Here is a 17,234-nt window from a genome sequence, read left to right as displayed (position 1 = left end):
ACTCCAAAAGAAACCACCCCCACCTACCTACCAGTACCTACCCCACCCCAGCTTCTAATTTCCATCAACCTCTTCCATCCTTAGGCAATCCCTTACCTACTTTCTATCTCTATGGATTTGCCTATTAGGAATATTTTATAGACGTGAAATCATGTGGCCAAGGGCTGCCTGCTCCCAGCCCTATCACTCCCCTGCATCATGGCCACGGCCCTCTACCAGCCTCCCTCCTTTCACCTTGCTCCCCTATGGTCTGTGTATTGTCATGCAGCAGTCAGAGGGATCACCCTCTCTGCCATTGTTTTTCTATTCCTTTTTTTAAAATTTCTGTTTTTACTCTGTTCTTTTTCCGTTTGTGTCTTCCAGTTGGTGCCACCATTTATGCAAATGAGAAAACTATGAGACCATCTACTAATTCTCCCTGTCTGTCACAATCGGCATCTAATTTGTCAGCTAGTTCTATTCCTACTTCTTTTCCTGGTTTTGGGATCATTCCCTTCTACTCTGTCTGCTACGGCCTTAGGTCACTTCACCCTCACTTATCCTTGGAGCAATTACAGCAACCTTGTAACCTGTCACCTTGCTTCTCATCTTTTGTGCTCCTGGTCCATTTTCTGTATTGGTCCCAATTGCCTCTGCAAAGTCTGTATCTAATCGCATGAGTTTTCTGTCTAACCAAACATCTTATTTTCCCCCAGCGTATACACACCTGATGTCTTAGCCTGGCTTCTAGGGCCCATTGTTTTTGTACTCAGTCTGTCTTTCAGCTCGTCTCGCTGAACAATCCAAGACCTGTGGGACAGAACCACGCCATGTTCTCTTATACCTCTCTCCCTTTGAACAAGCTGTCTTCTGCCTTCTATTGCTTTTTTTCCTGCCTAGTGAACTCCTGCTTATTCTTCAGAGCCCAGTCTAAGTGCCCCCTTCAGACAGGCCTCTACTGATGCTTTTCCCCACCCATATTGGTCATTCCTACTTCTATGGTTCCATTTCTTCTTAAACATACTCAGTTACAGCCTGTGCCTCTCTTTGTGGGCATTACTTGTTTTCACTTTTGTCTCCCTTTCATACTGTGAGTTCTTCTAAGGGAAGGAACTTACCTTATAATTTTAGTTCCCCGATTCTGTTCCAGATACTCAATTGGTACATATATTGAATGAAAATTTATCCTGTATAATAATGAATTTTATTATGAAGAGGTTCTATATAGTGGTTGATCATTCATGCAGCCTAAGAATTCTCTGATCTGTGTGGCTCTCCTTTTAAATATGTACTAATTGGTATTTCATTTCAGATGTGAGATGGAAAAACAAATTCTGGGGCAAATCCATGGAAATTGTCCCCATTGGCACCACCCACGTGACTCTGCCAGCGTAAGTTCTTCTGTGCTTAGGAACTTTATAGAATTTAGGGCCAAGATACAGCTTTAGGAATGGGACTCCCGTTGTCCCCCATGGTGTTGAGTATATGTTTTTTCCCTTTTCATTGGTTTGACAGTAAGTTCAAATGTACCTCATTTTGACAAGCTCACATTTTCTCTCCTTCAAATGGAAATGCCACCTGGAAACCAAAGTTCATTGAACAAAAAAAAAAAAAGCTCTTTTAAAACTCGTTTCCACTTCTAACAAAATTAAGAATGGTGGTTTGCCTTAACATTGTTGCCCTACCTCACTGTCAGAATTCCTTTAAAGAAAGATATGGACTTGATCCTACAGAGATTATTGGTACTCATTTATAAAGCCAAATGGCTGTGAGTGTGGCCTCCGGGACTGGGCTAATAGGACTCGTGTACTCACCCTGCCACTTACTAATTGCAAATCCTTGGGCAGGTTACTTAATCTTTCTGATCACTAGTTCCCTCATCTATAAAACACGAGAAATAAACCACCTACTTTGCAGGGCTTATGAAGATTAAAGGAATAATGTACATAAAGCACTTTAAAGAGTACTTGGCAAATAGTATATGCCATGTAAGTGTTTGGTCTTATTATCATTATCCTCATAATTATTATATGACTCTGTAAGTCTGAATACTTTCTCATTGTAAAAAGATTTAAGATATGTGTAAGATTTATATATAAAACAGGGGCGCCTGGGTGGCTTAGTTGGTTAAGCGTCTGACTTTTGCTCGTGTCATGATCTTGTGGTTTGTGAGTTCAAACCCTGCAACCAGGCTCTGTGCTGACAGCTCAGAGCCTGGAGCCTGCTTCAGATTCTGTCTCCCTCTCTCTCTGCCCCTCCCCCGCTTGCGCTCTGTCTCTCTCTCAAAAATAAATAAACATTAAAAATTTTTAAAGAAAGATTTATCTATAACATAGATATAACATAGATATGTGTCTTTGCATATACATATATACATATGTATGCGTGTGCACATATATACACATATGTGTGTATGCATGTGCACATGTGTGTAGAGAGCAGATTGTGGAAGATGCCCCCACCTTCCCCATTGCCTCTTCCGTTTTCTAGTTTGGTGACTTTCGGCAAGTCACCTCTGGCTCTCAGTTTTCTCCTCTGTCAAAGGAGAGAGTGGGTTGTTCGAGGACATCACCAGCTTCCAGTGAAGTCCCTGTCAGCTTCCAGAGTGGCCGTCTCTGACTGCTGCTCCCCTCTGTGACACGGATGACTCCTGGGGGAGTGGAAGTCAGAATGCCCAGCATGGCTTAGGCACCCAGTTGGTTCTGGAAATGAAGGAAGGAGTAATTCATTATGTGACTTTTTTTTTTTTTAATAGCAATATCTGTTTGCATTTGCTGCTGGCTCTTCTGGGAATTGTTAATGCCACCATTTCCTCCTTTTTAGCTTTGGAGATCATTTTGAGTGGAACAAAGTGACCTCTTGCATCCATAACATCTTAAGCGGGCAGAGATGGATTGAGCACTATGGGGAGATTGTCATCAAGAACCTGAATGATGACTCCTGCCACTGCAAAGTGAATTTCATAAAGGTAACCGCCAGAAAGGCCTTGGCAGAGCAGGGCCTCCGGGCACGGGACATCCCAGGGAACTTTTCACCTTCACCCTTGTGCCATCAGGCAAGCAATGTCGGGGGATCCCTGGTGTTCCCCCCTCCCAACCCCTCTCACCTGGACCAGGGTTGTGGTGCCTTCGAGCCTCCCTCCTTCCACTCTTACTCCCCTGTGGTCTGTCCTCGCTTTAGCAGCCAGAGGGACTCTTATACAATGTAATGCATCATGCTACCTTATGGAGGAAGCTTGAAGACATTATGCTAAGTGTAATAAGCCAGACACAGGACAGGTATTGTGTGACTCCACTTTTGAGGTACCTAGAGCAGTCAGATTCATAGAGACAAAAAGTAGAATGGTGATGCCCGGGGCTGGTGGGTTGGGGAATGGCAGTTAGTGTTTCATGGATACACGGTTTCAGTTTGGGAAGATGAAAAAGCTCTAGAAATATAAAATGATGATGGTTACACAACATAGTGAATGTGCTTAGTGTCACTGAATTGTACACTTACAAATGATCACAATGGTACATTTTGTTATTTATGTTTTACTAGAATGAAAAAAACAAAAGTCACACTGTATATCCCAGAATTCCTCCAACAACTTCTGTCTTTCCTAGAGTAAAAGCCTGCCTCCTGACAATGGCCCACAAGGCCCTGTGCACTATGCACTGCCCACCGCCCCCCCCCATGTTCACACATGCACACAAACACGCACACTGGCACATACACACACATGCGAACACATGTGCATGCACACACACACACACACACACACACCTGCACACACACAGCTGGCCGCACATATATGAACACGCACATGCACACATACCTGCCTCTATATGGATATGTGCGCGCGCACACACACACAAACACACTCATTCCTCTCCAATTTCAGCTTCCACCAACACTTCCTCCCCTTCTGACCACACTGGCCTTTCTCTCTCTCCATTTCCTCCTGCTTGGAGCCCTCCCCACAGATCCTTCATCATCAGCCCTGTCTTCTTAGTCTCTATCATATCCCATTTTCTTCAAAGTTTTTATTCCCATCTATAGTTAGCTTGCTCACTGTTGGTTTACTTGTGTGTTTTCATCTTCTGTTCCCCACACCCGCCTCACCATCCGTGACTCTGGAGAAGCAAAAGCCTGGTCTAATCTTGCTCACTGCTGTAGGCTGATGTCTGGAAAGGCTCATGAACATTCATAGGGTAAATGAACAGATTGGCCAAAGGCAAAAGCGTGGAATAGTCTGCTTACCTTTCCAAGTGCCTCAATTCCCTTAGATTCCTCTTCCCCTTAAAATTATCATGTACTTAACATGGTCTTAAAGGAACATTTGCATTTAATTAAGATCAAAATCAGAAGCCAAGAGATTAGGCTCTAATTGTGGCATTTCATGCAGGACCTCTCTGCACCACCTGTAGCCTGTAGGGGATATTATGGCGAGATAGAAGGAGGTCTTTATTATATCCTATAAATCAGACTAGTAATGTTTGAGGTAATATAAAAATGACTCTGCCTTGAAAACTTCATGTAGCTCAGCACCCTGACCCAGGTGAAGGCCACCTGGTTCTCAGCACTTTCCCCAAGGAAATGTGCTTGAATCCCATTTCTACCGTCTACTTAGTACTCACACACTTAGGGCCAGAGAATAGATTTCTGTGGCTACAAGAAATGAGGGGATTGGCACACTGGACGTACCTCTGGTGTTGAAAGAGAATCTGAAAGCAGATGTGGCCCTTCCCAATGGAGCACAGCCCTTCCTCTGTGGCATCCCCTTGTATTGCCAGCATTGGATTTGTCAGCAAATGTCTATAATAGAAAACCAGACTCCTGCTTCAGAATACACTTAAGAGCCTGGATGGTATCTTTTGCCACTTCCCTCCATTATTACCTGAGTAGAGACCTCAGGTTTACATTTCTGATTCAGCTGTGTGATGCTGCTGTACTCTGTCCTTCCTTCCATCTTCCTCGTAGACACACAAGGGGGAAACCAAACCACCAGAATATGGCCCCAAAATGCCACTCAACTTTATTGGTTTCCAAATATGGATTCTGTTTTGGCTGAAAATAGCACTGGGAGTTTTGATTTATGAAGTAATGCCTTCCGTTCTTTCTTAGAGATTTTTTTGGGGCAGCCAGGTAATGGGGAGATTAAAAAAAGAAAAAAAAAAAAACCACACAACTCTAGGGAGTTAGACCACCCTCTGCTGGCCACCTTTTGGTACTGTATAAAACCCACAAGGCTGAGCTGAGCTGAGCTGCTCTCTCAGACCAGGACCATTCCACAGTGTAAACAAGGGTTGCCTAATGTTCCAATGGATTGGATGAACAAATCTAGTTTGGGGGAGAAATAGTCAGAGAAACTGAAAATTGGTTGCTTTATTATGACCAATTTTAAGGAGCCTCCTTCTTGGTTTACAAAAAGTTTTAATGCAGAATCATTCTTGTGGTTTTTTTCTCTTTCCTTTGCTTTTCCTCTTAATATCTGTAATAAGTTGACCCCAAAGTACTAAACAGATAACTTATATTTGAATCCTAGGCAAAATACTGGAGCACTAATGCCCGTGAGATTGAAGGTACGGTATTTGACAAGAATGGAAAAGCCGTGCATCGGCTCTTCGGGAAATGGCATGAAAGCATCTACTGTGGGGGCTCCTCCTCGTCCACTTGTGTCTGGAGAGCAAGTTAGTATTCGGGTTAATCAGTTCTGGGCCAGTTCTGTCTGGTAGGGGACATGGCCAGAGGAACCGCAGGCGGGCTGGCAGCAGTGTCTGTCTCGTACCTCTAGCCTCTACCTGCTTTGAACTCCATTTGAGCGGCCAGCCCTTCTTTCATTCAGTAATCATTATCTCAGCCTCATCCTTATGCTTCTCAACAACACCTCACTTGGCCTGCTAGGTCCTGGGTTCTTAATCCTGGAACAAAGCCATTGGTCACTTAATCCGTGGTCACTCTCTCTGAGGAAATCTTCCAGGCCACACACATCACTCCTATGCCTATCTTGGGCACTAAGGAGTGTTAGTGAAGCACAGGAAGTCATTCTAGAGTAAGAATGAATAAAGAGGAAACTGTCAGTAGACAAGAAGAGTGACCTGGGGCTTCTACAAAAGTCAGGGGTCTCCCGGATTCACCCAATACCATTAACCACTCTGATGTCTCTTGTAATTCTAGAAAAATAGCCCTTGAGCAGCTGTGGGGAGAAAGGGCTAGGGAATCCAAACCTTCATAACATGTCCCCCAAAACCTTTTAAGACGTTTGTCCATCTTTTAAGTCTTGGTCATATTATAAAACCATCATTTTGAGATACCACCACGAGAATGCTTTGGGCTGATAAAAACAAAACAAAATAAAACAAAACCATTCTAATAGTGACTTAAATCATTAGGATGTGTGCTGTTACTTAACAAGGAAGGGGTAGGATGGTCCGTGTTTGTTATACAGGCAACTTAGCTGTGTCAAGAGCACAGACCATTGAGGACACATTTTGTCACTCCCAATGTAGCATTGATACATTGCAGGGGCCCAAGGCTCTGGGTGGTGGCAGCCTGGCAGCTTGAAACTGTGGCAGTGGCCCCATCCTTTGAAGGGTGGAGGCATCCTTCCCCCGCTGGGCCTTGTCGTCTGGGCCTGTGGTGGCAGTGGTAGCCCTGATAATCTCTGAATCACCTTCCCACTCATTCTTCCCTTTGCTTGAGGGTTAACACATGTTTGCAGCTGGGTAACTTGATGGAAGCATCCTGTAAAATGCCAGTGGTCCAACACCCTTACTTCATTCGGTCCCCTTGACATCCAGCTGGCAGTATTTCTGCCGGTATAATCCCACGTCTATTCCCGGCTTCCACTGAGTTAGTTTTAAATATAAATGTGTAAGATATGGAGGGACAAGACTTGGTAAAAGGAAGGGCAGGAATGGAAAAAAGAATAACATTGACCACTTGCTATGGGTTCAACACTATTTTAGGTACTAGACAGAGTTCCAGGAGGATTTGACATTTCTTAAATGAAAAATTGATTCTCCAGAGTGAGAGTGTTGTTAGTCAGGAAAACATGGACCCAGAGTTCTTTTTCACATGTTTATTTTTGTAACAAATTATTTTTATAACTTGCACAGTATAAAAACTTCAGAGCATTACATAAATTCCCTATCTGACCACACAAAAGAGGTCTTATCCTTGTAGGTAGAAGAAAACTTAGAAAAAGATTTATGGAGGAACATTCAACACCTATTTGTTAGCCAGAATATTTTAATAGAAATGGAAGAATTTAGAGCTGAGAGAGAAAAAATAATAGCTGGTTTGAGATGAAAAAGGTGAAGGAATTAAAATGTAATGTAAATGAAAGGAAGTTGGAAATGAATGATTTCTTTTTCTTTTAGATCCCATGCCAAAAGGCTATGAGCAATATTATGGCTTCACACAGTTTGCCCTAGAATTAAATGAAATGGATCCATTGTCAAAGTCTTTATTACCACCTACTGACACTCGATTTAGACCAGACCAAAGGTAAGGACTTTTTAAAGATCTTTATCTCCAGAGATGTAAAACTCTTTATAAAGAGTCTTACTAACAACTCCCAGGCCATCAGAGGAGCTGGAGAGAGACAATGTCGTTAGGAGTAGAGGTCTAGGAGGACTGAAAACAATCATGTCATGGAAGGTATGGAGCCCAGCTTAATTCTATATGTGGCCTGGCCTTTATTCATCAGTAAAGCCTTATTTCTATTGAAATATCCCCCCAAAGTGTTTATTTTTAAGAGTTTTACTGCCTATAATAATATAGAACTTATAACTGTGTATTTGAAAGAGTGAAAAACACCCAATTCCTTTACACTTCAGATTTAAATTATTTTGGTGCACAAAACCTAACTTCTCATTCTAGGTTTGCTGGCCACAAGCTGTGTCATCTTTCTTAGTCTCAGTTTCCTATTCTGTATAATAGAAATAATTATCTCTGCCCTGGGGCCTAATTAAGACTCAAAACCCAGAAAGGAAAAAGGAAAATTATATATTTGACTTTATTTAAAAAAAACAAACAAACTTCTTCATGGCAAAGTAAAAAAATATTTTTATACCCAGAGTCAAAAAGACAAACGACAAACTGGGAAATCTATATTTCAACTCATTTCATGAATTGGTTTCAAAAATCAAGATTAACTCACTAAAAAAAAAAAAAAAAAAAAAAAGACATAGGAAAATGAACTGTTCACAAAGTAGGAAATGCAGATATCCCTTAAACATATGAAAAGATGCCTAGTCCCACTGAAAAATGCATATTTTCAAAAATTTTTTAAAAAGTTTATTTTGGGGGGAGGGAAGAAATAGCAAGCAGGGGAGGGGCAGAGAGAGAGAGAGAAGAAAAAAGAAAAAAAACAAACCCAAGCAAGCTCTGCACTGTCAGCATAGAGCCCGATGTGGGGCTCAAACTCACGAACTGTGAGATCATGACCTGAACTGAAATCAAGAGTTGGATGCTTAACCGACTGAGCCACCTACGTGCCCCAAGAAATGCATATTTTTTAAAAACATACTAATGCATATTAATGCATTTTAAAAATGCATTTTTAAAAAACATACTAATTCTTAATGTATCAGGTAGCAAGATTCAAAAGTTTGATGTACTCTGAGGCTACAGGCAAAAGGTATGGTGAGGAAACAGGTGGGATGAGAGATGGGGATGAAAGGGACAAATTCCTTTTTATAGATCTGATTTTTTGAGCCATGTATGGCTCCGGTTCAAAAAATAATATCTTGGGGCACCTGGGTGGCTCAGTCAGTTGAGCGTCCGACTTTGGCTCAGGTCATGATCTCGCAGTTCATGAGTTTGAGCCACACATCGGCCTCTGTGCTGTCAGTGCAGAACCCACTTTGGATCCACTGTCCTACTTTCTCTCTGCCCCTCCCCTGCTCACTCTCTGTCCCTCTCTCAAAAATAAATAAACATTTAAAATAATGATGATGATGATGATGATGATGATGATGTCTTCCCTAACTACCTCAAAATACTGTTTTAAAGGTTGAAGGGGGGTTCTTACCTATAGGGAAGCATTTTGAATATCCAGTCTTAGATACATAACTCTAGAAGTAATGATTAACAGTATTTTCTCAGAATTTGTGTTGTTTTTTTTCCCTAATGCCTCAGGTTCCTAGAAGAAGGGAACTTGGAAGAAGCTGAAATACAAAAGCAGAGGATTGAACAGCTACAGAGAGAAAGGCGACGGGTCTTAGAAGAAAATAATGTGGAACACCAGCCGCGGTTTTTCAGGTGTGTGTGCATATTGTGTGGGTCATTGGTGGATAGGTACTGGTGACACCTGATGCTTCCAGTATGAAGAGAGTAAATGGGCTGTCCCCTCCCCAAAGGAGAGCCTTCTTGGTGTTTTTCTTGCTTCAGAGTACAGAAACTTCTCCCCTGGAAAATGGAAATTCTGAGTGGTCTAATTCTTTCTTTTTTTTTAATTTTTTAATTTTTTTTTTTTTTTTTTTTGAGAGAGAGCACAAGTTGGGCAGAGGGGCAGAGAGAGAAGGAGAGAATCTTAAGCAGGTCCACACTTAGCACAGAGACCAATATGGGGCTCAATCTCATGACCGTGGGATCATGACCTGAGCTGAAATCAAGAGTCAGGTACTCAACGGACTGAGCCACCCAGGTGCCCTGCAAGTGGTCTAATTCTTGAATTGCAGAAGTTACAAAACACTTCAGTTTGGATTTGGAACATTTACTATTAGTTTTAAAATAACTTGCCATTAAAGTCCTGTTAAAAATAGACTTAAAGATCTAGAAGGGGCATCAGAGATCATCAGCCCTTTACCCCCTCTTTTATATTAACTGGGCAGAAGCAAAGGCCCAGGGAACATAGGAGGCCCCAGTGAAATGTCCTGGACTGGCACCTGGCTCTCCTGACTACTGGCCAGGGCTTTGTATGGTTTTAGGGGCTTTTTTATTCGTTTAATAAAAAAAAAAAAAAATCAACATTAAAACAGGCGCACATAGAAAAGCCACAGGCTTCTGCCCTACCCCTTCCACCCCAGTCTTGCTTTCAGGGAAGCCAGGGTTTTTTTGTTTGGGGTTTGTTTGTTGGTTGGTTGGTTTTTCGGTTTTTTGCTTTTTGTTTTTGTTTTGTTTTGGTTGCCATTGTGTTTTAATGGATAACATGAACACTTTTAGGAGGAATTAGCTACTAATCTGTCAGCAGCAGAAATAAAGTCTGTATTCCAAAATAGCAAAAAGTACTATTCATCCCCAAAATATAATGCTTTTTCCCCCTAGAGTCAATGTGGGTTTTGCCAGATCCCTTCTGATCATTTCCCCAGACTCAGGAGATAAGCAAATGAAGATCAACCAGAGTTTCATCCCAGAATATTCATAACTTTGTTTAAATATTTTAAAAACAAGACATCTTTAACTATTTTTTAAAGGCAAGAGATAGATAAATGGATAGATTAACAGACTGATCAGTTGATTTGCTGATCAATTGATAGATATACACATATACCTTTAAGTAGGCTAATTTTTTCTTTTTCTTTCATAAATCATCTAGGGTCTTGTGTCTAGTTTTTGTGGGTTTTTTTGTTTTTTTTTTTTAAGTAGGCTTCACGGCCAGCATGGAGCCCAACATGGGGCTTGAACTCACAACCCTGAGATCAAGACCTGAGCTGAGATCAAGAGTCAGACACTTCACTGACGCAGCAAACCAGGCGCACCTCATGTCATTTTTAAACAAGGGAAATTAGATTTATAAAGATGTTCATTGCAGTATATTCAGGGTCATTAAAAACTGTAGGTAACTAAACTGTCTCAAGAACTAGGTAGGGAGAGTCATCAATTTTACCTAATGTGAAAGTCCACAAAGTCTGTGGAGCTCTATGGGAAATAAATTAACATTTAAATGCAAAATATAAACCATTATCTAGGCTGTTGTTGAAACCATCTAGAATTATGTCTGGAATGGAAAAGGACAGAACATGGATGCAGCCAGGTGGCTCTTTTTCCTCTTGATTGTCTGTTAAATTATCACGCTATTAGATGTGGCAAATGAAGAGCTGGAGAAAAGGCAAGAATTCTTCAGCAGTAGTGGTCCTGGCAAAGAGGTGACAGAGGAATGTGGGAACAAGGGAAGTGTCCACAGAAATTCCAAGTGGCAACTACAGTTCCTATAGAACTGGGCTCCTCTGTTTCATAGTCAAGTACTAGGTATGCAGACTGGCTTATTTTAGACACATCCCTTTATTAGAATAGGGAAACAAGTGTGATAAGAATCCCTGTTTCTGGGAGGTTGGAGAAACAGGCACTCTCCACTTATGCTTTTGAAGCATATGAAATATCAGTCAAAATTATAAATGTACACCCTCTTTGACATAGTTCTACTTACTGGAATTTTTAATGTGACTATACTCACATATGTACAAAATTACATATTGTTATATGTTTATCATATTATTATTAACATATGTCTGTGATAGCTAGAGATTAAAAACAACCTTCTAAAGGCTCACCAGTAAGGTACCTGTTAAATTGTGGTCCATTTCTACAATGGAATATCATGCGACTGTTTAAAAAGAAATCAGGGTCACCTGGGTGACTCAGTCAGTTAAGCATCTGACTCCTGATTTCGGCTCAGAGCATGATCTCACAGTTTGTGAGTTCAAGCCCCAGGTCGGGCTCTGTGCTGACAGTGCTGAGCCTGCTTGGGATTCTCTCTCTTCTTTGCTCTCTGCCCCTCCCCTTCCTCAAAAATAAACAAATAAACTTAAAAAAAAAAAATCAGGATTACCTATTGCCACAGAGTCCCCAAACTTTTGGGGACTATAAAATACAAATGGTAAATATTGTTAGCTTTGCAGGCCATAAGGTCTTAGTTGTAATTATTCCAACCCACTGAGCGGCATAAAAGCACCAATAGACAACAGTTAAACAAATGGGCATGGTGGTGTTCCAATAAAAAGGGATTAAGATTAAAGCGTATCTACTTATAAAATAAATACGTCACAGAGATGAGAAACACAGCATAGGGAATATAGTTGATAATATTGTAATAATGTATGGTAACAGATAGTGACTACGCTTATTATGGTGACCACTGATGTAATGGCTGTGTACAGAATTGTTGAATCAATATATTGTACACCTAAAACAAATATAACAATTTATGTTAATTATATTTCAACTTAAAAAAAAAAACAACAGCATTACAAAGATAGGCAGAAGCCTGGATTTGGCCCTTGGGCTGTAGTTTGCTGAACTTACTGTGACAACAGAAAATGATCTCCAATATATATTGTTATGTCAAAAACTCAAAAGGTAGGACACCATAGAGTGCTGTCATTGTGGAAGAAATGGGAGAGGAGTGGAGTATGTATGTGTATGCATGCGTGCTCACACATGCATGAAATTTCCCTGAAAGAATGAAGCTTATAAGATCATCATTGCCTCTGAAGAAAAGGACTGGAAATCTGGGAGATAGGAATAAGAAGAAAACTTTTAGCTATCTACCCTTTTGTACCTTTTGAATTTTCATCTATTTAATATATTATCTATTCAAAGGATAGTGAACCAAGGCTATTCTCTCCTGACTCTTATGTCTTCCAATTCCTTTTGTTTTTAATGTTAACTTATCACTTCATTGAACAATCTAGTTGATTTGTAGCTTTTCCATAGTCACACCCAAGGTGTGGCTGTCATCCCAGCCATGTTTTATATATGACAAACTGTTCCCTTATCCATGCTTCTCTCAAGCACCATTTTTCACAGCCTCTAAGTTTGAGAAGTCAAAGTCAGAAGTGACAAAATGGCCTCCAGGCTTCCTGTTCCCTCATAGTTCCCGTATGAGATTATCAGGGACATTGTATGTCTGTAAGAATGATAGCCTGGCCCAGGGTTGGGAGGAAGAAAGGAGGGAAAGGGAAGGAGAGAATATGGCAGTGTTTTCAGTAGCCTTCAAGAAATTCTTTTATCCTTCACAGGAAATCCAATGATGACTGTTGGGTGAGCAATGGCACCTATTTGGAACTTAGAAAAGATCTTGGTTTTTCCAAACTGGACCATCCTGTCTTGTGGTGAAAAAGGAAAGAAGAATGATACACCTGTACTTCTCCTGTGTTTGCTTTCTGAAGCCACAAACCTGTGTCTATATATTTAAAAGAAATTATCTAGAATGATTACCTGTGCTTAGCTTAGCATTGTATTTAAGTATGTATTTTCTTCAATAGTTTCCTTTATAATTTCAAATGTTATCACAATTGTTTATATGAATGTAGAACACCTTGATATTTCATTTTATATATAAGCTATTTAATAAAAATGAAAGACTGAATGTTAATGTGTGGGTTAAAAAAGAAGCTTTAACACTAATTTTCCAAAGGTTAGGAAAATTCAAATTAAATTCATGCCTTATAAAATTATGTTGGAGAAAAAAATTTATCTCTCCCAGGTGCATTAAGAACTAAGAATACCCAGGGTTACTCACTCATGCGTAAGCTACCCAAGTTTAATTTGGTAGCTCAGATATCTTTTTGCCTCCGACAGCTCTTGAATTGCTCATCCAGAACAATTCTGCTGGTGCTGGAGTCCGAAGAATACTTCCATTTTGGTGGTTGGGAGGCTGGTAGGAGATTAGTAGGATGTACGTTTTTATATGACATAGATATGGCACCTTCCTGAAGAGGAAAAGCATTTGAGCTCATCCCTCCCTAGAGTTCTTATTGCCTTATGTGCAAAACTGTACCCTGTTACTCAGAGAAATTGTCAATCTGAGAAATGCCCATTAGTTAAACACTATAATGGCATCCCAGAGACACAGTAGGAAATCTCTCCTTAGTGAGGACCAAATTCTTGACAAGAAACTGTTTTCTGCTTCCCCCCAGCCCCACCCCTAGATTCCCCACTCCCTACTTTTCTGTTGAGTATGGAATGTTCCAGTTTAGCATAAAACATACGGTGCATTCCACACAGCAGTTTGACTTTCTAAAAGTTTAGCAAAATAACTGTTTTCAAGAACTCAACAGTTTTTTCTTAAATACTGTTTTGGTATTTTCTACCTCTTAATAACACCATATTTTAGATCTTGTATAAGAAGTTTGACCATCTGCCTTATAGACAAATATAGAGAATTGATGTTCTTCCTTTGTGTTGTGTTCTGATGAAGCTTTGTCTTATCTCTTTCCTACACTTTCTTCTTACTCATTTCCCTCTTTTGTGAGTCTTGCAGCAGTCTTGAATAATACAGATGATAACTCCTGAAAGGGGAAACTTTGTCTTTTTAAATATGTTATTTTAAAGTACAATAATAGAATCTGTGCAGTAGTTGAAGTGTGTTATCAAAGTAGTTCCAACTTCTGCCCAGATTACATTAAAACCAAAGCGTAATTTTTAAGTCTTTGACTCTATTGTCCATAACAGTCCTATGGAATATCAAGTATAATGGTGTGTTAAACAGTTTTCGCCAGAAAACACTTACAGATATTTAAATAATTTCAGAGCATGTAGAATTCTAGGAATGAAAAGTAGAATAAGTATCAGGAAAAAAGAACACATGATTTTTTTCAGTTTACACCAAATAATCAACTAGTTGGACAGTATTGCACTTTCAAAATGTAGAGTTACTGAAAGTGAGTCATGGCCTTTTGGAATTTGCAAATGATTAGCATTTTAAAACAACAAATGGTTCCTTAAATATTACATTCATTCATTCCATTTTATCAAGAAGTCAAGATGAACACAATGTGAATGTCATTTCCATTTCTAAGCAGTTAAAGGACACAATCAGATTCTTTGGTACGTGCTTTGTTCTTTTCTTTTCAAGCATATATCCAAAGTCTGCTCACAGAGAGGAAGAAGCAGGCTGTAGATGTAAGGATACTCTAGGGGAAAACAAACCTAGTTTTCACAATGTGAAGGAAAATGTGGACTTTTAGCCATATCGACTATGAAATAGGCCTCCTCCAGAGGCTGGCTCAAAAAAGAAACAACAACAAAACCAAGATGGGCAACCTGAATGGGTGTAGCATTGTTATATAGTATTTGGAAATTTTTTAATTGTCCCCGTGCTGTTATTTCAATTGATTTTATGCTTTATATTGGAGTCACAAAGATAAATGGACCAAATACCACCTTTGTAGTCCTCTTACTTGAGATGGAAACAGAGGTGAATTAGAATATAGTACAGAACTATATGCAAATTTAAAAAGCTACTAGTACCAGCATATGTAAAGGGCTTTTCTAAAATTTAAACAGCTTAGTGAGTCATACTGTTACAATCTTAAAAGTACCTTGAGGGGGAAATGGCTTCTTTTTTCCTTTAGTCCCTATTCTCAAAAGCACCTTCCCATGTCATTTGTAGCTCAAGAGTATTTCATATTTTTAAGATAAAGAAAACAAACGTGGCATTCTTTGGGAAGAATTGAAGTAGAATCTGACTTTCTGAACTTTGAAAATCCCAATTAAACAATAGCAGTCACTGCACCATCTAAGATATGCTGTAACCAACCTCCATTTTATTCCTGATGAGTCTATCCCAAATCCATGGGGAATTACACAGATACTCTTGGGAATGGGACTTTGCACCGTCAACCACATTGTACTTCAGAAGTTCCTATGGCCACTATCGATTACCCCAAGTTGCAGGTGATTCATTCAGAAAGAAACCAGCACTCTCCAGTGTATCCAGACAGCACATGGCTTCCCTCTGCTGACCCCAAAGCACAGTCTGGTATTTCCCGAGTCAAATGTAATAATCAGAATCACAAGGCGGCTCTCCATGCCATTCGCCTCCCAAAAGTCAGGCCAGTTCTGGTACTAATCGAACCAGAGTTCACTTTAGGACAACAGTCCAGTTATCTATCCAGGAAAGTACCCCAATAGCCCACAATCTTTGTTTGCTTCCTGTGGGGCTCTCTGGAAGAGAAAAACAAACCTCAAAAATACTTGATTGTTTATTTGAGCTGCTGCCTTTCTCACATTCTGCTTATAATTACCATCAGTAAATCATTTACTTGAACTTCAAGTATCGTCCCTCATCCGTATTTTCCAGATTTATGATGAGTGGTCTTGTTCGACCATCAACAGTGTCAACCCTAAAAGAAAAACCATAAAGTTTTTATTTCGCTGTTGAATTTTGTTGTAGGCTTACTAACATATTCCAGAAGTTCTATCATGCCCTCAAACTATCGTATAATTTTCTCAGACCTTTTTTTTAAAGTTGTGAGTAGGAGCAATAAAGTTGTTCTTGTGATGTTAGGAATAATAGTTCCAATGTATTGGCATAATTTATTTGAATGTCTTTAATTTTGATATTAACATCAGCATAAATCTATTTTTGCTACCAGATGATAGCTATTTTCATGTGCTCAACTTCCCTCTGCATATATGAATCTGTTATTCGGTGTTAGTCTTTATTTCCCTGTGTTGGAAATATGTATCACATAAGTATCTGTAAATCATGACAGAAAATGCAAACCACTTCCTGAGACTTCTGTTTGGGTTATGCAATGATAAAAAGTTGCTAATTTATTTTACTCATGATGGTTTTATCTTCCTCTGTTACCCTCAGAGGATACTTACAAAAAAAAAAAAAAAGGATGTCTGTAAATCTTCTATCTAGCTGTGTATAAGATTATTTTCTGTTTAAATCCCACCCTTCCACCCATACCTCATTATCTCCACAAAGCTCCTACTAATTTGTTTATCCCCCTCATGTAGCTAGTTGACTGGGAATAAACAACATGGAAAAAGGCCAACTTTGTCTTTGTTTTTCCAGATTAATGGGTATTAGTGGCTGCTGAAAGGGACAGAGTAAGACTCTAAACTAGGTTCTTTGGAGGAAGAAACACACCAGGTTACCTAAAATGACAGAGATTTGAAATAAGAATACCCTGAGACATAAACTGGGAACCCAAAAAGTTGCCGCACATTTTCAGGATGTACTACCAATGTAGGTCCCCCAGCCCTCAGGACGAGGGAGCCCTGTGTTTACCCCAGCACACTATGGAAATAAGATTTTCTGCGGGCCCTAACATGAAAAAGGAAAGTGCTGACTGCTTACACCAATTTAACGGCCCTTATGAGTGGCTCCTCTCCTCCTCCCATATCCAAGTTGTGTCCTTTGCAATGCTAGGAACATTCTTCATCTTCACTAAAGGCCCACCTGGTTCACTGACAAGATAAATACATCATGTTACACAAGGCACTGGATCGCAGTTATGTGCATAAACTCACATCTCTGTGTCCCTAAAAATACTTAGACAACCAAAGGCAATTTATGAAACTTGGTTGGA

The 17,234-nt window shown here is 40.0% G+C and overlaps 1 protein-coding gene across 5 annotated transcripts in view; it reads left to right on the top strand.

Annotated features, from left to right (window-relative positions):
- OSBPL3 (oxysterol binding protein like 3) overlaps positions 1-16,697 on the top strand; it is a 178,578-nt gene extending 161,881 nt beyond the window's left edge. For all 5 annotated transcript variants that reach the window (XM_047831567.1, XM_047831565.1, XM_047831566.1 and 2 more), the window contains 6 exons: positions 1,292-1,370; positions 2,803-2,947; positions 5,507-5,651; positions 7,344-7,470; positions 9,106-9,228; positions 12,927-16,697. In XM_047831567.1, the coding sequence (XP_047687523.1) occupies positions 1,292-1,370; positions 2,803-2,947; positions 5,507-5,651; positions 7,344-7,470; positions 9,106-9,228; positions 12,927-13,023 (716 nt within the window). In that variant the 3' untranslated portion in view covers positions 13,024-16,697. The remainder of the gene's footprint in view (positions 1-1,291; positions 1,371-2,802; positions 2,948-5,506; positions 5,652-7,343; positions 7,471-9,105; positions 9,229-12,926) is intronic.
- Positions 16,698-17,234: the final 537 nt, after the last annotated feature.

Source organism: Prionailurus viverrinus, chromosome A2 (assembly GCF_022837055.1).
Source record: "Prionailurus viverrinus isolate Anna chromosome A2, UM_Priviv_1.0, whole genome shotgun sequence".
In the NCBI taxonomy this organism is placed as follows: domain Eukaryota; kingdom Metazoa; phylum Chordata; class Mammalia; order Carnivora; family Felidae; genus Prionailurus; species Prionailurus viverrinus.
The sequence above is the reverse complement of the archived record's forward strand: the minus strand, read 5'-3'. Positions and strand labels throughout refer to the sequence as shown.